We start from the raw sequence: 21,289 nt of genomic DNA on the forward strand, positions 1-21,289 counted from the left end.
AGCAAATTGAGCTTTGACAAAGGATCAGTTAGACTCAAAACGCAGCTCTTTTCTCTCCTTACAGATGCTGCCAAACCTGCTGAGGATAACATCTCTGCCTGCCTATTCCAAGGTGCCAACCCTGGCTCAATTTACTTGTGGTTGTTCCCAGCATCTTCATTTGCATCTCCTTTGGCATCTAAGACAGAACTTACTATGGCTCCCATTATTTGTCTGAATTCAACACCATAACCAACCCCACTAAATAATTTACTTTCATATAACAAATAAAAATAGAAAGTGCTGTAGAAACTCAGCAGGTACGGCAGCATCTGTGGAGAGAGAAACAGAATTAGCATTTTAAGTCTAACATGACTCTTCTAGGACTATTCTTCCTCCTTATAAGCTAAGCACTCATCAGTATTCATGACCACACACCTAGCTTTGCCAGCATCCATGATCGCTCGACCCTATCTTGGTCACGAGTGAATACTTCCATCAATTAATTGTATTCCTACCACCCATGATGCCTACCCTCTTTCAATACAACTTTCTTCTGCATTGACTCATGGAGAAAGATGTCTGCCAAGCCACAGGCGACTGCCTTTCACATGTCTAGATTTTGACACTCAATATGCCACAATACCTCTGCAGCTGTAGAGATGTTCAAGAAACCCTTCAGCTCCATGCTTTACATTAAAAGCACACACATTGAGTGTTGCTCCCTGTCAATGTGCTTTTTAATATTTGAAAATAGCTGAGAAAACAGTCATAAATTTTCAATCAGCAGAATCTGAAAGATAGAAATATCAGGCACCAATGGTTGCTTCAATTCTCCTTTTCAAAACTTCCTTACTCAAAAAAAGTAGCTTTCTGACTTCAAACCAACTGCTGCTGTATTCGGAACAATGACAATTCTATCTGTCATGACATTCCTTATTTCACATGATTTAAGGGTAAGTTTGCTTTTTTCTATAGGTAACAAAAATTTATTTGTTCTCAAACAGTATGTTAAAACATTATTTATAACAATATTAGCAGTAAAGAACACTGAACTTAGATTGATGGGTAGATCCATTAGTGAGCTCAGCTCTCTATTTTTACCCGGGTAATGTCACAAGGCAACATCTCAGAAAAGCAGCTGAATTATACCTAAAACCCTGAATCCATTTGCGAGATACTGATAGCTCTAATTATACAATAATGTAAAGCAAGGAAATATGTAGAGACATGGGAAGCAGACATTAAAAACATCAACAATTGTTACTCAATATATTAGTGTTACTTAAAGATTGCAGAAAATCGAGGGTATGAATAAATGGGTTATTTTGGGAATGGCTGGTTTTAATTAAGAGAGTCCCACAAGGCTCAGTGGTTCAACTGTTTAGAACCTAGATCAGGCTTGTCCCATAGGCAGTCTATCGATAGTTCCCGTGTGATCTGTGAGGCCATTGTGCAAAATGAATGTAAATGTGACTCACGACTTTGCAAGTTGTTGCTCCATCTAATCTTATGTTTAATAGGTTTGTGATGACACTTAACAATGGTGATCCAGTGGACAGTGAGGAAGATTATCTCAGGGTACAACGGGATCAGATGGTCTAATGAGCATACCAAAGGAATGCCAAATGGAGTTTAATTTAGATAAATGTGAGGTGTTGCATTTTGGTAAAGCAAACCAGGACAGGACTTATACAGTTAATGGTAGGGCCCTGGGGAGTGTTACTGAGCAAAGGGACCTAGGGGTGCAGGTGCACAGTTCCTTGAAAGTGGAGTCCCAGTTTGACAGAATAGTGAAGAAGGCATTGGTATCCTTGCCTTCATTGGTCAATGCATTGAGTATAGAAGTACGACGTCAAGTTGCTGTAATACAAGGTATTGGTTAGGGCACTTTTAGAATACTGTTTTCAATTCTGGTCTCCCTGCCATAGGAAAGATGTTGTTAAACCTGAAAGTGTTCAGAAATGATGTACAAGGATGTTGCCAGGATTGGAGTTTTGAGATATAGGAAGAGGCTGAATAGGCTGGGGTTTTTTCTCCATGGGCATCAGAGGCTGAGAGGTGGCCTTACAGAGTTTTATTAAATCATGAGGGGCATGGATAGCATGAATAGCTAAGGTCTTTTTCCTAGGCTAGGGAAGACAAAATTAGAAGTCTTTAGTTTAACGTGAAAAGGGAAAGATTTAAAAGCGTCCTAAGGGACAATATTTTCATGCAGAGGGTGGTGCAAATGTGGAACAAACTACCAGATGAGGTGGTGGAGGCTGGTACAATTACAAAATTTAAAAGACATGGGCAGCACGGTGGCACAGTGGTTCGCACTGCTGCCTCACAGCACCAGAGACCCGGGTTCAATTCCCGCCTCAGGCAACTGTCTGTATGGAGTTTGCACATTCTCCCTATGTCTGTTTCCTCCAGGTGCTCCGGTTTCCTCCCACAGTCCAAAAATGTGCAGGTTGGGTGAATTGGCCATACTAAATTGCCCGTAGTGTTAGGTGAAGGGGTAAATGTAGGGGAATGGATCTGGGTCTTCAGAGGTTCAGTGTGGGCTTGTTGGGCCGAAGGGCCTGTTTCTGCACTGAAAGTAATCTAATCTAATCAAACATCTGGATGGGTACATGAATAGGAAGGGTTTACAGGGATAAGGGTATAATGCTGGCAAATAGGACTAGATCAGTTTAGGATATTTAGTCAACATGGACAAATTGAACTAAAGGGTCTGTTCCATGCTGTATAACTCAATGATTCTAGATCACTTCTTTCTCTAGTAAAAAGTGAGGTCTGCAGATGCTGGAGATCAGAGCTGAAAATGTGTTGCTGGTTAAAGCACAACAGGTCAGGCAGCATCCAAGGAACAGGAAATCCGACGTTTCGGGCCAGAGCCCTTCATCAGGATGGGTGAGGTGTTGCATTTGGTATCCTTGCCTTCATTCCTGATGAAGGGCTCTGGCCAGAAACATCGAATTTCCTGTTCCTTGGATGCTGCCTGACCTGCTGTGCTTTAACCAGCAACACATTTTCAGCACTTCTTTCTCTATCTGCACCTTAACCAAAATGGGTTGAAAAGCTTACATTAATAAACTCAGCTGTTTGGCATATTTGAAAGTAATTTTTGTTAATTACAAGGTGACCCCCACATCCACGGAATTGTTTTCCGCGGTTTCAGTTACCAGCAGTTTATTGCGGACCAAACATGTTGTAGGGAGCCTCCCAGAACCAGGGACCAGGGGCTGCCGGGAAGGTACATTTTCAATTTAAATGAATGGGCTCACTATCTGCAGTTTCAGGTTTCTGCAAAAGGTCTTGGAACGTATCCCCTGTGGGTATGGGGGACTACTGTACTCATTTTAATTATCAATATATTGTTTTGGAATTGTGCCCCTCTCCCCACCTCCACACCAACACCCCCCACCCTGATTTTCATGTCTATTGTTGTGACAAATCTTATCTTTCTGGAATTTTCACCCAGTCCTCCATGTGAGAGAAAAATTGAAATGAGCACCCTCTACCATGTGAAAAAAAATTGGACAACCCAATTGATCTATAACCAATGACTAATTTGAGGGGACCAAACGTCGTAATATGTTCAAGTTTGCTGGCAACATAAAGCTAGAAAGGAAGGTAAGCTTTGAGGAAGATACAAAAGGATGTAGACAGATTAAACAAGAAGGCGTCTGCAATATAATGCGAGGAATTATGAAGTTGTGCACTTTAGGTAGGGAAATGGAAAATTAATTTTTAAAAAAACATGACAGACCAGTCAGTATTCAGAGGGATTTCTGTGCACAAAGTCACATAAAGTTGAAGTGTAGGTTTAACAAGCAATTAGGAGTCAAAGAGTAAGAATACCTTGCTGCAATTGTTTCGTGAGACTGCACTCGGATTACTTGGTATGCTTTTTGCTCCATACTTCACAAAAGATATACTTGTCTTAAATGGGATGCAACAAATGTTCAGAAAATTGATTCTTAGGATGAAAGAACTATTCTATGAAGAGAGCTGGAGTGGGCCTATTTTCTCTGAAGTGTAGAAAAATAAGAATTACCTCATTAAAACATATCAAGTTCTTCAACGGTAGATGCTTTCCTTCAAAGGAGTCTAGAACTAGGGGTGATAGTCTCAGAATAAGGGCTTAGCCAATAGGACTGAGCAGATGAGAAATTTAATCTTTCAAAATGTTGTGATCTTTCAAATTCTACCTCAGGTAGCTCAGGATGCTGAGTCATTTCGTACATTCAAGACTGGAAAGATAGAGTTTTGAGCACTCTGGAGGATGGGATGGTAAAGTAATGTAAAAATGTAGCCATTACCTTGTTGAATGTCGAAACAGGCTTGAGCATTCACATAACCTGCTCAAATAGCTACTTCTTATTATCTTTGGATTACACTGATATAAAGTCAACAATGTTGTAATGGCTCTTTTCCATGATGCTAAAAGTATCCCGTTATATTCCCATAATGTTCATGTTGTAGTATCTAGTACATTTTTTATAAATAATGAATGCCTCTGTAATTTGCCTTGAGAAGGTGGTGTGCCTTCTTCTTCAACAACTGCAGTTCAAATGGGTGTAGGTGAGATGATGGCATAATGACAATGTGACTAGACATGTAACCCAGGAAATCAGGCTAATGGATACAAATCCCTTTGTGGCTGACAGTGGAATTTAAATTCATATAATTAAAAAAGTGGAATTGAAAACTGGTTGAAGTATGGTGAACATGTAAATTTCATCAATTGTTCTTCTGCCTCAATGGTGTGCTTTTAGGGAAAGAAATCTGTATTCCTCACCTGGTCTGGCCTGCATGTGACTTTAGATCCACAGCAATGTGGTTGATTCTTAGCTAGCAAAGAAAGGCCCAACAACAAATCCAGTCAGTTCAAACCAAATAAGCAATGGGTAATAAACTGGCCTTTCCACTGATACCCACAACCCATGAAATTTTTAAAGAAAAGAACACCCTGCAGTTAGGGAGGGAATCCCAAATTTCTGGTCCAGTGATGGTGAAGATATTGTGAAATAATTCTAAGTAGGGATGCTGTGTGGTTTGGAATAGAATTTGGAGTGGTCTTTGTCCTTCCAAGTGATAGAGGTCATGAGTTTAGAAGATGCTGTCAAAGGTGCAACCTTTTGAATTGTTGCTGTGCTTCTTGAAGATGGAACACACTGTATCCACTGTAAATCAGTGGGGCAGAAGGTGATTACTTAAAGTGTTGGATAGAGTGTCAAGGTTGCTTCATCCTAGATGATGTTGAACGTCATCAATGTTTTGGAACATCTAGGCAAGTGGATCCATTACACTTCTGCTTTATGTTTTGTAGATGGTGGACAAGTTTTCAGGAGACAGGAGGTGAGTTACTCACCATAGAATTCCCAACCTCAGAACTGCTCTTGTTGCCACAATATTTTTATGGCTGATCCAGTTCACTTTCTGTTGAATGCAAACACCCAGGATGTTGATAATGGAGGATTCAGCAAAAGTCAAGCGTAGATAGAAATATAGAAAATAGGAGCAGGGGTAGACCATTCAGCCCTTTGTACCTGCTCTTCTATTGTCTGATTATCCAATTCAATACCTGTTCCTGCTTTCTCCCCAAACTCTTTGATTCCTGTAGCCCTGAGACTATGTCCATATCCTTGAAAACATTCAATACTATGGCCCAAACCACTTCCTGTGGCAGAGAATTCCATAGGTTCACCACTCTCTTTATAAAGAAATTTCTCCTCACCTCAGTCTTAAATGATCTATCTTATTTTTTTAAACTGTGACCACTGGTTCTGGACTTCACAGTGACTGGCACCATTCAAATAAAGTGATTCTCTCCTGTTGGATACAATGATTATCTGGTACTTGTTTGGTGCAAATATTACATGCTAATGATCAGCCCCAAGGTTGAATATTATCCAGATCCTGCTGCAGTTGGTCCTGAATTGCTTCACTATTTGCAGAACTAGGAATGGTACTGGCAATTTCAAAACATCAGCAAAGATCAGCATTGCTGACCTTGTAATGGAGGGAAAATCACTCATGAAACAGTTGAAGACCGTTAGGCCTTTGATAGTCTGTTAATTATTATCAGAGAACTTTATGAAATATCCTATTGGAGAATCCTAAAAAGCAAATATAAATCATAGCAAATATATACTGTTAACAATGTCAGACAAAAGTATAAAGATTAAAGAACAATCCTTTATAAGTGTAATTTTAAAATGTCCCTACTTGTACTGGATATCCATCATATTCAAGGCGCAACTGTGGATCCAAATATAAGACCTGCCAACAACTTAAGAATGAGAGGTCATCGACCAAATTCACGAGCTGCATCCGGGATTTTTTGGCAAACTTCACAAATAATTTGGTATCGCTCGTCAGGTACAGCTGTAAAAGAAAAACATGTTTCTACCTGAGGCCAATGATGATGGGAATAAATACTAAAACAACAGTCAATATTGGATTCTGTTAATTCATACAGGCATACAAGTTTTAACAAGTTGTTAAAACAATGCAATTATATTTGAAAGCTGATCATAAATCTACTACAGATCACGAATTATATCTACCTGCCCTGCAATCCCTTCCAGTGTTCTGAGGGCAAAGCTCTGTCCGTATCGGAGAGGATCACCAACACAACTGCCATCAATACTAACAAAAGAAATGATTAGCATGAGTGTGCAAAATGTAGGTATTGTGCAAAATATTTTAAAAAGCCAGTTATATTATAGTGCTACTGTGCATTCCAGCACACTTCTGACTGGTGTTACATAAACTATCGCCTGTGAACTTGGGTCATCTAAAGCTCTGCAATACCTCTGGTGCATCTAAGATTTTGATCACTCCAGTGCCAATGTCCTCAGCTGTCAAGGCCCTAAACTCTGCATGTTCCTGCCTAAATCATGCTCTCTACTTTTTCTTCCCTCCTTTAAGATGTTCCTTCTTTAACTATGCTTTTGGTCATATCCCCTAACATTTCATTAGGTATTGATGTCAGATTTTGTCTGGTTTTGTTGCTGTGGAAGACATTGGGATGTTTAATAATTTTAAAGGCTCCATATTAGAATTAGATTTTTTTGTCACATGTACTCAATTACAAAACTACATGAGTACGGTGAAAAGTGTACAATGTTGCCATTCCCGGCACCATCTGAGGTATAAAGGTGCCTCGGGACAAAACATTTTAGGTACAAAGTGGAAAAATAAAGAAACAAAGTTAAAAGTTAAGCAATCTTTCTTAAGAGTTTAGCCATGCTGGGCTCGCATTTCCTCTCAGTGCTCAATCTCCTCCACTTTAGCCCACTCTCCAAGAGGCCTTGGGCTGCCTGCTCTCGCTGCTGCTGCTCTTTATTAACCAACCTAATTATCCAATCAAGGATGGTTCTGCTATTTTGTACACCATAAGTATGTTGTAATTTTTAGAAAATTTATAAAGCACTTTTAATAGACTGATTAATACTGGTGACACATTAAATGACTGCTGTAATCAAAAATATGTGTCCTGTCACACAATAGAATATTAACATATTTAATAGTTTACACTATCAGCAAAGGAAAGCAAACCAATGAAGAGGAAACTAACATTTTTACAAAATACCTGCACTCTCAGATTCCATTATGTCACGTTACACTTTTCCAACTAACATTCTGTTGAAAGGTCAGTCATGGAGATGATACAGATGCGACACAAAATCTCTCTATCTGTCAATGGAAGTCTTTTTAATAAAGGTTCAGGGCATGTAGACAAGCACTTATTGCCTAATTGCCCTTGAAAAGTTGGTGAGCCACTTCTTGAACCATTATAATCTGTGCGATAGTCAAAGATCTACTCCCCATTCAGACAGGGAGTCCGCGTGCATTCTAAAGCTTATAACAAAATCTGGGTAAAATGCATTTGATTTGATTGGTTTGCCTAGCAGAAAAAATAATATTGACTGTATCTTGTATTTCTTAAATTAAGTAAATGAATGAGAAAAGAATGACCGCTAATAAAATAACAATTGTTAACACCAAATAAATAGGATCTGACATTAATTCAGGAGAAACACTCTTAAACCAAAGTAAAAGCCAGTCTCCTCACCTTGTAACAACAAAAGTACTTCTAATAGTGGGGTTTAAGTCCAGGCTGGCACTCACTTCACACGGTGAGTCGACCTTTGTACTTGTCAGGAATCTGCTTTGGTCAACATTCATATTCAATGCCATGGGACGGCGAAGTGGATGGATGTTGGCTGCATGTTTGCTTTCAGTACCAGGATTAATAAGTAACACAGCATCACCAAAATGAATGTGTCCATCAGCGCTTTTGGCAAGCTCAGTCTAAATAAATTGGAAGAAAACAATTTGTTATATTTTAAGCGATGCTGTCTAATATAGGGCAAATTTAAAGTAATGGTTATGTGTCACATGATGCTACAAATTGTAGAAATTCAGCTTTTTATCACATTATAAATTTCATGGGTCATTTTATTCACTTTGAATCCTTTTATTATTTGATTGCAGTGGTAATTTAGCAAGTAATGGCACAATAAGTATAGCAATGGATGACATTATCCATTGTGAAGGATTATTAATTGTGATTGTAGCAAATTTATTTAATCATATAATTAGCAACCACTTATTGGCTAATTTTACTATAGCATATATTACTTTTAAACTGTATAAAGCAGAAAATTATCCCACAAAGAAACATAATAAGTAAATCGGTCTTCCATGATATAACCTAATACTACTGAAGACTTGTGCTCCAGAATTTGCCACTCTCCTAGCCAAGTTCTTCCAATACACTGGCTTCTACCCAACAATGTGGAAACTTGCCCAAGACCAAAATGCAGGACGAATCCAACCCGTCCAATTGCTGCCCTATCCGTTTTCTTTCGCTCATCAGTAAAGTGAAGGATCATCAATAGTACTATCAAACAGTACCTGCCTCACTTCAGCCTTCATTCAAACATGGATAAAAGAGCTTAATACCAGAGATGAGATGTCAGTAACAGCCCTTGACATCAAGACTGCATTCGACTGTAAGGAGCCATAGCAAAACTAGAATCAGTGAGTATCAAGGGCAAACTCTCCACTGGTTGGAGTCACACTTAGCACATACAAAGATGGTCGAGGTTGGAAGTCAGTCACCTAAACTCAAGGACATCTCTGCAAGAGTTCCTCAGGGTAGTATCCTAAGCCCTAACATCTTCAGCTGCTTCATCAATGACTTTCCCTCCATCATAAGTTTAGAAGTGGGATGCTCATTGTGTAATCATCAATGTTCAACACCATTCTCAAATCCTCAAATACTGAAACAATCTATGTTCAAATGGAACAAATCTGGATAATATCTGGGCTTGGGGTGACAAGCGACAAGTAACATTCATGCCACACAAATGCCAGCGTATGGCCATCACAAATAAGAGACACCTAACCACTGCCCCTTGACATTCAATGGTGTGACCACTGAATCCCCCACTATCTACATTATTATGGTTACCATTGACCAGAAACTCAACTGGATTCACCACATAAATACAGTGGCTACAGGGGGATCCAAGTTGGCGGTGATCTGAGTAGATCTGCCTTGCTGAGCTCTGCACCCCAGCCCAACAGTAGTAATATTTTTACCCCCCTTCTTGATTATCTGGCAATTCTCCTCTTGATTACCTGGCAATGCAAACCATAATGCTGTTTAACTGAGAACTAAATGCTGGGTTGCCTGGTGCCGTTTTTGCCTGGGATCTTGTTCAGATGATCAGGGACTTGGATGGTTGATGTTCAGTTGGTCGAGGTTCTACTGTAAATCCTTTCTGAGTGAGCAAGGATGACGAAAGGAAAGTATCCAGCCAAGTCCCAACACACAGGACACTCGCTGAAGTCATTGGGCGGGCCCATGATTGTGACTGTGGATGCAGCTCCCTTGGCAGCCGAGAAAGAGGTACCTGTGCAGCAGAACGTCGCTGAAGAACTCGTTGCGATCTGCAGGATGTTCAAGGAGTTGATGGAAGACAATTGCACTCGGCTGGAGCCTATTTTGGTTATAAGAAGGAGTTGGAAGGGCTTGGGAAGCGAATTGAAGAGGTTGAGCAGCGGATCATGGCATCGGAGACCAAGGTCGAATCCTCGGTGGGGCTGATCCAGGCCCTCAAGAAACAGGTCCAGACCTTGACTGAACAGGTCGATGATCTGGAAAATCAAGGCAGGAGGAAAAATATCCATGTCATTGGACTATCGGAGGGAGTGGAAGGTGGGCAGCTAGCAAGCTTTTTTGAAGACTGGCTGCCATAGTTTCTTGGCAGGGATGCCAAGGCAGACCGGTTGAAAGTTGACAGAGTTCAGAGTTGTGCAGATCTGGAATGTTTTTTTTGCAGGCAGACTTCCCAAAGAAAGACCTTAGCATAGTCCAAACAGTACACTCATTTGTGCCATGTTCTACATCCTGCAGCCAGCAGAGATTCCTAAGGTACTCAGTATAATCCAAAGTGCTTTACATCCAATTGATTCATTTTGAAAAACAGTCACTGTTGTAATATAGGCAGTTATAGCAGCTAAATTTCACACAGAAATGTGACACAAAGAGAAATGAGTTAAAAAGCCAGTTATTTTTTTCCTAATATTAATTTGGGAATAAAGGTTAGCCAGGCAACTCCCAGGTTTTACTTTACAATTTTTTACATCTATTTAATTGACAAGATCTCAGTTTAATACCTCATTCAAAAGGCCACAGGGGATAAATCAAGATTTACATTGCAAGTACCATGCCTTTTTAAAGTAATGCAGGCAACATATAAACAGCAAGGCAATAACATGCTCAAGGTTCGCAAATGCTCTGCTGGAGGGTTAGTGCATAAGGTCCTTAGAAGGAGACCAGCTTTTCTTCATGAAAGATAGGCCAGAACACATTCCACAGAAACGCTGAGAAGCCAATGGGTACAGGTAGCCTCAAGGAGAAAGTGAGGTCTGCAGATGCTGGAGTATCAGAGCTGAAAATGTGTTGCTGGAAAAGCGCAGCAGGTCAGGCAGCATCCAAGGAACAGGAAATTCGACGTTTCGGGCATAAGCCCTTCATCAGGAATGAGGAAAGTGTGTCCAGCAGGCTAAGATAAAGGTAGGGAGGAGGGTCTTGGGGGAGGGGCGATGGAGATGTGATAGGTGGAAGGAGGTCAAGGTGAGGGTGATAGGCCGGAATGGGGTGGGGCGGAGAGGTCAGGAAGAAGATTGCAGGTTAGGAAGGCGGTGCTGAGTTCGAGGGATTCGACTGAGACAAGGTGTGGAGAGAGGAAATGAGGAAACTGGAGAAATCTGAGTTCATCCCTTGTGGTTGGAGGGTTCCCAAGTGGAAGATGAGGCGCCTCCCAGACCATCCATAACCTCATCACCTCAGGGGACCTGCCATCCACCGCCTCTAACCTCATAGTCCCACAACCCCGGACCGCCTGTTTCTACCTCCTGCCCAAAATCCATAAACCTGACTGCCCCGGCCGACCCATTGTCTCAGCCTGCTCCTGCCCCATCGAACTCATCTCCCAATACCTCGACACGGTCCTGTACCCCTTAGTCCAAGAACTCCCCACCTACGTTCGGGACACCACCCACGCCCTCCACCTCCTCCATGATTTTCGCTTCCCCGGTCCCCAACGCCTTATCTTCACGATGGACATCCAGTCCCTGTACACCTCCATCCCCCCATCACGAAGGACTCAAAGCCCTCCGCTTCTTCCTTTCCCGCTGCACCAACCAGTACCCCTTCCACTGACACCCACCTTCAACTGACTGAACTGGTCCTCACCCTGAACAACTTCTCTTTCCAATCCTCCCACTTCCTCCAAACCAAAGGAGTTGCCATGGGCACCCGCATGGGCCCCAGCTATGCCTGCCTCTTCGTAGGATATGTGGAACAGTCCATCTTCCGCAACTACACTGGCACCACACCCCATCTTTTCCTCCGCTACATCGATGACTGTATCGGCGCTGCCTCGTGCTCCCACGAGGAGGTCGAACAGTTCATCCACTTTACCAACACCTTCCACCCCGACCTCAAATTCACCTGGACTGTCCCAGACTCCTCCCTCCCCTTCCTAGACCTTTCCATTTCTATCTCGGGCGACCGAATCAACACGGACATCTATTATAAACCGACTGGCTCCCACAGCTACCTAGACTACACCTCCTCCCACCCTGCCCCCTGTAAAAATGCCATCTCATATTCCCAATTCCTTCGTCTCCGCCGCATCTGCTCCCAGGAGGACCAATTCCAATACCGTACAGCCCAGATGGCCTCCTTCTTCAAGGACCGCAGACTCCCCCCAGACGTGATCGACGATGCCCTCCACTGCATCTCCTCCACTTCCCGCTCCTCCACCCTTGAGCCCCGCCCCTCCAACTGTCACCAGGACGGTTCTCACCTGCCACCCCACCAACCTCCATATACAGCGTATCATCCGCCGTCATTTCCGCCACCTCCAAATGGACCCCACCACCAGGGATATATTTCCCTCCCCTCCCCTATCAGCGTTCCGAAAAGACCACTCCCTCCGTGACTCCCTCGTCAGGTCCACACCCCCCACCAACCCAACCTCCACTCCCGGCACCTTCCCCTGCAACCGCAAGAAATGCAAAACTTGTCCACACCTCCTCCCTTACTTCTCTCCAAGGCCCCAAGGGATCCTTCCATATTCGCCACAAATTCACCTGCACCTCCACACACATCATCTATTGCATCCGCTGCACCCGATGTGGCCCCCTCTATATTGGGGAGACAGGCCGCCTACTTGCGGAACGTTTCAGAGAACACCTCTGGGACACCCGGACCAACCAACCCAACCACCCCGTGGCTCAACACTTTAACTCCCCCTCCCACTCCACCAAGGACATGCAGGTCCTTGGACTCCTCCATCGCCAAACCATAACAACACGACAGTTGGAGGAAGAGTGCCTCATCTTCCGCCTGGGAACCCTCCAACCACAAGGGATGAACTCAGATTTCTCCAGTTTCCTCATTTCCCCTCCCCCCACCTTGTCTCAGTCGAATCTCTCGAACTCAGCACCGCCTTCCTAACCTGCAATCTTCTTCCTGACCTCTCCGCCCCCACCCCACTCCAGCCTATCACCCTCACCTTGACCTCCTTCCACCTACGCATCTCTATCACCCCTCCCCCAAGTCCCTCCTCCCGACCTTTTATCTTAGCCTGCTGGACACACTTTCCTCATTCCTGATGAAGGGCTTATGCCCGAAATTTCCTGTTCCTTGGATGCTGCCTGACCTGCTGCGCTTTTCCAGCAACACATTTTCAGTACAGGTAGCCTCACTCAAGTCGCTAAAGTTGATGAATGTAATTGCGTGCCATATCCTGTCAACCACACAATTACACTCATCTCTCAATAATTGATATCAACTACAATTAATATCTCACATTCAATGCTTCATCACATTCTCACATGTCTCAGTTTCTCAGTTAAATTTGCAGTTGGTTGGAACAGGACAGGAGGCAAGTGGATAAGTCCCCCAATTTTACTATCTGTCCCATCTTGTTTCTATTATGTTAAAGATTAGATTTCTCACCTACTCCTGCTTCTTATCAGATGAGAAAGGCAGAGGCAATGTATTCCCAGCAGTGGAAAGCCCAAAGTTAGCATGTGTATTATTGTTTCATGGGATGTGGGTGTTTCTCGCAAGACCAGCACTTGTTGCCCATCTCGAATAGCCTTTGTACTGAATGGAAAGCTAGGCCATTTCAGAGGCCAATTAAGAATCAAACACATTGTGGCTCAGGAGCCAGATGTAGGCCAGACAGGTTTAAGACAGTAATTTTCCTCACCTAAAGTGAACCAGATGAGTTTAATGATGTTATGACACGGTGGTGAATCCCTCTGTTAAGTAAACCAAATACCCAGAAAAGCTCACCTCACTTTGTAATCTGTTAAAATTTGAGTGACAGAGAACTCCCAAATTTCACTATTTAAAGAAAATAATACCATTTATTCTTTAAATCTAAAAGTGAACATTAAACAACAATTATTTACAACTCTAAGCCCCCCCTTTCTCTTAACTGCTTATTACCTGCCTCCAACTCTATAACATTATACCATTTCAATAAAACACTTATTAAAACTACATCAACTTAATTTCAAAACCACACAGCAGCTGTAGTCTTCAGTGTCTTTCTTCCTTCGGCTGAATATCTCCCTGGGTCGTCTGCTTTGTTTTTGCTGTGAAGATGTTTCATATGAAAAGGTACCTTTGATCAAGAGTGTTTCAATATCTTGGGGGGGTGTGTGTGTGTGTGTGTGTGTGTGTGTCTCTCTCTCTCTCTCTTGCTGTCAGTTGCTCTGTCTGACTTTCAAAATGCCTGCCTTTTTTATATTCTCAACATTGGATCATCTCATTGGTTCAATGTTGACAAAGCATTAAACTCAAACTCTATTGGGTTTTAGTATCCTGGGGCATAACGTAAACTGATTAGTTAAATTCAAATTGTTGTCAAAACAGTAACCAACTCAGGTGACTATTTCACAGCCAAATGTTACATATTTTCAGTATTCCGGTACACTCTAAGATTGCTCTTGTCAGCTCTCGGTGCAGAACAGCATTCACTCTCTCTTATAGGTAAAGTACACATCTTTAACTTCATAACAATGACAATCAATGATAGTTTCCCCAAGGACATCTGAAATACGTTGTATAGTTACAGAGCACTATTTGAGCTGAGACATGTCTGGACTGTGTAGTTTTGCTCATACTGCTTTAAACTTTGGGTCATTGAGGAGCTGGTCCAGGCCTCATTGATATAAACTCTTTAATGGTCATTTATTTGCATACTGTCTTATCTATGAAGGATTATAGCAAACATCTCATCCTTTATGATGTGGCCTGTGTTCCAATTTCTCATTCCTTCTCTATTGCCTTACAAAATATAGAACTTAAAAAAAGCCATGTCAAATCCAGATGCAAGATGTTATCTGTTTAAAACTCAGATTCCAAAAGATAGAGTCATAGGGGTCTACAGCACAGAAAATGGCCCTTTGACCCATCAAGTCTCCACCAGTCAAAAACAACCACCAAAGTATTCTAATCATTTCCCAATGCTTGGCCCATAGCCTAGATTTAAGACATAAATTGTTGACCTCAATATTAAATAATGAAAGCTTTAGAATAATTAATTTTCCTGCGTCCAGCTGCTTTTGAACAATAGGAAGAGGTAAAATTCATAACCAAAGTTATTCTGAGTACTTCGGAAACATGTGAAATGACTTTAAAAGAGACCCTAGCATCATAGACTGTCAGCCTTTAGCCAATTAAATTCACTCAAAGTGTCAGGAATAAATGATTGAACGCACTGGAAACTGCAAATGCTATGGGCTCTGACAACATTCTAGCCACAGTGAATACATAAGCTTTAGAAATTGCTGTGCTTCTGGCCAGCTGTTCCAATACAACTATAATATTGCCATCAACCCGACAATGTGGAAAATTACCCAGGTATGTCTTGCCTAGTAAAACAGGACAAATCAAACCTGGCCAATTATCATTCTAATCAGTCTACACTCAGTCATCAGCAAAGTACTGAAAGGTGTTGTTGACTGTACGCCACATTAACCTGCTCGCTGACATTCAAGTCCTTTCAGTTACTGACCTCAATACAGCCTTAATCCAACCATGAACAGAAGAAGTGAACTCAAGATGAGAAGCAAGGGTAACTGCCCTTGACACCTAGGCAGCATTTAACTTAAGCAAAACTGATGTCAATCCGAATCATCGGGAAAACCTCAGTTATCTGTAGTCATACCCAGAACAAAGAAAAGTGCTTGCGGGTATAGGAGGTCAGTCATCTCAATCATAAGTAAAAAATGAGGTCTGCAGATGCTGGAGATCACAGCTGCAAATGTGTTGCTGGTCAAAGCACAGCAGGTTAGGCAGCATCTCAGGAATAGAGAATTCGACGTTTCGAGCATAAGCCCTTCATCAGGAATAAGAGAGAGAGAGCCAAGCCGGCTGAGATAAAAGGTAGGGAGGAGGGACTAGGGGGAGGGGCGATGGAGGTGGGATAGGTGGAAGGAGGTAACGTGGCTGAAGAGCTTCTGTGCAGAGGAGATGACCTGGGGGGTGCAGTGAGGGAGGGACTCACTGAAATCCTTGTAGAGGGAGGAAGAGAGCTTCTTCAAGGAAGGCATCCTTGTAAGAGGATTCGCAGTAGGTTAAAATCTTCGAGTAAAAAATGAGGTCTGCAGATGCTGGAGATCACAGCTGCAAATGTGTTGCTGGTCAAAGCACAGCAGGTTAGGCAGCATCTCAGGAATAGAGAATTCGACGTTTCGAGCATAAGCCCTTCATCAGGAATAAGAGAGAGAGAGCCAAGCCGGCTGAGATAAAAGGTAGGGAGGAGGGAATAAGAGAGAGAGAGCCAAGCCGGCTGAGATAAAAGGTAGGGAGGAGGGAATAAGAGAGAGAGAGCCAAGCCGGCTGAGATAAAAGGTAGGGAGGAGGGAATAAGAGAGAGAGAGCCAAGCCGGCTGCCAGCCACGTTACCTCCTTCCACCTATCCCACCTCCATCGCCCCTCCCCCTAGTCCCTCCTCCCTACCTTTTATCTCAGCCGGCTTGGCTCTCTCTCTCTTATTCCTGATGAAGGGCTTATGCTCGAAACGTCGAATTCTCTATTCCTGAGATGCTGCCTAACCTGCTGTGCTTTGACCAGCAACACATTTGCAGCTGTGATCTCCAGCATCTGCAGACCTCATTTTTTACTCGAAGATTTTAACCTACTGCGAATCCTCTTACAAGGATGCCTTCCTTGAAGAAGCTCTCTTCCTCCCTCTACAAGGATTTCAGTGAGTCCCTCCCTCACTGCACCCCCCAGGTCATCTCCTCTGCACAGAAGCTCTTCAGCCACGTTACCTCCTTCCACCTATCCCACCTCCATCGCCCCTCCCCCTAGTCCCTCCTCCCTACCTTTTATCTCAGCCGGCTTGGCTCTCTCTCTCTTATTCCTGATGAAGGGCTTATGCTCGAAACGTCGAATTCTCTATTCCTGAGATGCTGCCTAACCTGCTGTGCTTTGACCATCTCAATCATAAGGCAACTCTGCAGGAATTCCTCAAGGTAGAGCTCTAGGCCCATATCTTTAACTGTTTCATCAATGGAGGAGAAAGTGAGGTCTGCAGATGCTGGAGTATCAGACTGAAAATGTGTTGCTGGAAAAGCGCAGCAGGTCAGGCAGCATCCAAGGAACAGGAAATTTAACATTTCGGGCATAAGCCCTTCATCAGGAACAGGAAATTTAACATTACGGGCATAAGCCCTTCATCAGGATGTTTTCCTGATGAAGGGCTTATGCCCGAAACGTCAAATTTCCTGTTCCTTGGATGCTGCCTGACCTGCTGCACTTTTCCAGCAACACATTTTCAGCTCTGTTTCATCAATGACCTTCCCTCCAATGATAAGGTTAGAAGTGAGGTTGTTCACTGATGATTGCACAATGTTCAGCATCAGTTGTGACTCCTAAATATTAATGCAGTCCCTGTCCACATACAGAAGACCTAGACAACATTCAGATTTAAGGTAATAAGTGGCAATAACAGTACACAAGTGCCAGGCAATGACTATTTCGAACAAGAGAGACACTAACTATTGCCTTTGACACTCAATGATATTATAATTGCTGAATCCCCACTTGCAATATCCTAGAGTTACCAGTAATCAAAAGCCAAACTTAACCAAGTATATAAACACTGGAGCTATAAGTGCATGTTAGAGGCGGAGAATTTGGCCATGAGTAATACACCTCCTAACTCCTTTCCACCAACCATGAGGTAAAAATCAGGAAGATGATGGAGTAGTCTCCACTCACTTGGTTGAGTGCAGCCCCAACAACACTCAAGAATCTCAACATCTTCCAGGACAAAGCAGCCCACTTGATTGACACCCAACCTAAATATTAATATATCAGCTATGTCCCACTACTTCACTTCTATCCACCCTTTGGCTATTTATATACTTACAGAAGACTCTGGGAATCCCTTTCGTGTTAGCTACTGGTCTCTTTTCCTTCTCTAATTTGCTTTTTTTGTTTACTTTCCATCTGAACTGTCTATCACAGAATCACAGAATTGTTACAGCGCAGAAGGAGCCCATTTGACTCATTATGCTTGCACCAGTTCTATTTACTTTCATTTTTCATTTTTCCCTGTACCTCATTTCCATCCAAATAACCATCCAATGTCCTCTTGAATGCCTCAGTTAAACCTGCCTCCACCAAATTTCCAGGCAGCGAATACCCTAATTACCCACTGCATGAAAAAGATTTTTCTCACATCACCCTTGCTTCATTTGCACATCACTTTCAATCTATGCCCTTTCATCTTATTCTTCTATGAGTGGGAACAACTTCTCCTTAACTACTCTGTCAAACCCAGTCATGAATTGAAGAGCTCTATCAAGTTTCCTCTAAAACTTCTTGACTCCAAGGAAAATAGTCCCAACCTGTTCAATATAGCCTCAATTCTGGATCCATTATTGTAAATCACTTCTGCACTCTCTCCAATACATTCACATCCTTGCTATATTAAACCTAAAGAAGTGCGGAAGCTGTAAATCATTGCTGGAAAATAGAAATTGCTGGAAAAGCTCAGCAGGTCTGGCAGTATCTGCGGGGAAAAGTCGGAGTTAACATTTCGGGTCAAGTGACCCATCCTCGGACTGAATTCTGAGGAAGTATCACTCGATCCGAAATGTTAACGCTGACTTCTCTCCACAGATGCTGCCAGACCTGCTGAGCTTTTCCAGAAATTTCTATTTTTGTTCCACATCTTTTCTATAGTATGGCACCCACAATTGTACACTGTCTATCAGTATTCAGCCTGGTTGTAGTGCCCACCTGACATCTGTCATAAGTGCATTTTTTTCTTCACTTTAACAATTTTTGTCATCTACAGAGCTTTGGATTTGTTTGCCTGACTTTTGGCTTTTGTAGGAATAGACCTTGACTATGCTTGAACTGTATCTCTTCTTTGAAGATAGCCCAATGTTTGGTTCCCACTTTTCCTGCCAATCTTTGATTCCAATTTATCTGGCTCAGATTCGTTCTTACCCCAGTGAAGTTTGCTTTCCTCAGTTAATTCTCTATCTGCTAGGAGAAGAAGCTCAACATGTTGGTAGGAAACCAAAATTTCAAAAAAGGCACAATCATGCACAAGATTATTGGAGATATACAAAATAACTTTGTGGGCGGCACGGTGGCACAGTGGTTAACACTGCTGCCTCACAGCACCTGAGACCCGGGTTCAATTCCCAACTCAGGCGACTGACTGTGTGGAGTTTGCACGTTCTCTCCGTGTCTGCGTGAGTTTCCTCCGGGTGCTCCAGTTTCCTCCCACAGTCCAAAGATGTGCGAGTCAGGTGAATTGGCCATGCTAAATTGCCCGTAGTGTTAGGTAAGGGGTAAATGTAGGGGTATGGGTGGGTTGCGCTTCGGTGGGTCAGTGTGGACTTGTTGGGCCGAAGGGCCTGTTTCCACACTGTAAGTAATCTAAAAGTAATCTAATCTAATCTAAAAGAAAATGCAGCCATTGATCCTAACCCTGCAAACCTATGCCACCAAATGGTCAGCTGTCAGAGAACTGCCCATATTAATACCCACAAAACTAAATAGATTAAGTAGTATCATTCCTTATTGAGTAATACTAAATCATACCAAACTGTGACATTACAAAGTATAATGTAGATGGTTTATGTTTCATTTGACACAAGCACCATGAGACAATCCTATTGAAACTATGGTCAATAACTGATGAAAAATGGTTGCCTTGTGGGGAAAAAGAATCTCAATGTTCGAAATAGATCATTCACCTTTTCCAGTAGAGCTTCTCTGTAAGATCCCATCTTTTGTATCAAAAGCTCCCCACGTTCTTTCTTTGCAATGAAGTCTTTAATAACATCCTATAAGATATATAAAAATAATATTTTTAATTACATTTTTGGGTGCGTGCATAAAACTTCACTCTTTTTGAATTATGATGCACAACTTTGAACACCATGCTTTGAATGCCTGTGCTTTCGGTGAGTTTATGATAGGTTCTATTAAATACCCATTTGAAATGCTGTTAAACCCTCCCAGATCTTCATTAGCCATTCAAAGTAATTTTGGAACTAGAAGCCCCCTGTGTTAATTTACTGTTGTGTCCAGAATGGAGGCTGGGGATGGGAGTGCATTATAAAATTATGGTGCTACCTTCGCATGGCTGTAAAGCCAGTTAAGGAATACCGTCACCACTCAACAAGAATATGGAAGAAAAAAGCCTTGCATTTATCTAGTATTCATGACTTTCCCAAACACATTTCAGTCAATTAAAAACACATTAATGTTGATTAAGGGATAAATATTGGCCAGGACAGCAGGGAGAACACCTCCAATGTTCTTCAAAATCATGCAATGTACTGGTTTCTATCCACTTGAAAGAGTACACAGAAACCTGGTTTAAAACTCATCTGAAAGATGACATCTTCTACCGTGCAGCATTCCCTCAAAACTGCACTGGAACACCAGCTTTGATCTTGGGGATAAAGTTCTCAACTGTAACTGGATTCTGGAATTGTTTGACTTGGGTGAGTAGGTACTGATTGAGCTGAAGGAGCAACAGCTCAGAAACCTGAGCAACTGAGAGGACCCAAGATTTCTGATTTGTTTATGAAGGTAACAATATACCCCATGGCAGGCAAGTTGTCTTTGTCAGAAGGTATCAGAGGCAGTTATTGAAATTTCAAACATCTCAAAATAATGCCAAAAGAGATTTGATGACCTCCCAAGAGTGGCCAAGGTAAGTCAAGGCTCAAGTGTCAACAAACAACTTAATTCATCTACTTATAGTTTTCTCTGTCAGTATATGGGTGCTATGACACTATAGTTATAATATTAGATATTTTGTGAAAGAGATTGATATGTCTTAAAATGAAACACAGAATGGCTCCCAGAATTCACATGACAACGTTGCGGATTGAACCGGTCTTGGAACGAGACTGCATTTATCTCAGGCAGAAACCGTAAGACATCATTTTGAAACTTATTGAGCATTTCCAAGGCTAAACTGAAACTCCCTGACAATGATTCCCCTGGAGGTGTGGACAGCTTATCTGAGCTCACCTGACAATGAGAACCATCTCAATTAACGGCTGAAACAGTTAAGTATTAATCATCATAACTGGAAAGTGATAGATGAGTTTTTGTTATCTAACATAGAAACATAATACAACAGGTTTTGGGATAGTTAAGGTTAGATATAACAGACTGTGGGACAACATTTTAATCAGAATATCAAGAAGAATGGTGAGAAATATCATC

General features: G+C 42.2%; 1 protein-coding gene across 7 annotated transcripts in view; it reads right to left on the reverse strand.

Annotated features, from left to right (window-relative positions):
- Positions 1-21,289, reverse strand: part of cfap161 (cilia and flagella associated protein 161) — a 121,559-nt gene that overhangs the window by 12,582 nt on the left and 87,688 nt on the right. For all 7 annotated transcript variants that reach the window (XM_060853077.1, XM_060853083.1, XM_060853080.1 and 4 more), the window contains 4 exons: positions 19,801-19,890; positions 8,051-8,289; positions 6,540-6,621; positions 6,199-6,357 (listed from right to left, as the gene is read on the reverse strand). In XM_060853077.1, coding sequence (XP_060709060.1) covers positions 6,199-6,357; positions 6,540-6,621; positions 8,051-8,289; positions 19,801-19,890 — 570 coding nt within the window. The remainder of the gene's footprint in view (positions 1-6,198; positions 6,358-6,539; positions 6,622-8,050; positions 8,290-19,800; positions 19,891-21,289) is intronic.

The sequence above is a fragment of the Hemiscyllium ocellatum genome, chromosome 39, assembly GCF_020745735.1.
Source record: "Hemiscyllium ocellatum isolate sHemOce1 chromosome 39, sHemOce1.pat.X.cur, whole genome shotgun sequence".
Classification (NCBI taxonomy): domain Eukaryota; kingdom Metazoa; phylum Chordata; class Chondrichthyes; order Orectolobiformes; family Hemiscylliidae; genus Hemiscyllium; species Hemiscyllium ocellatum.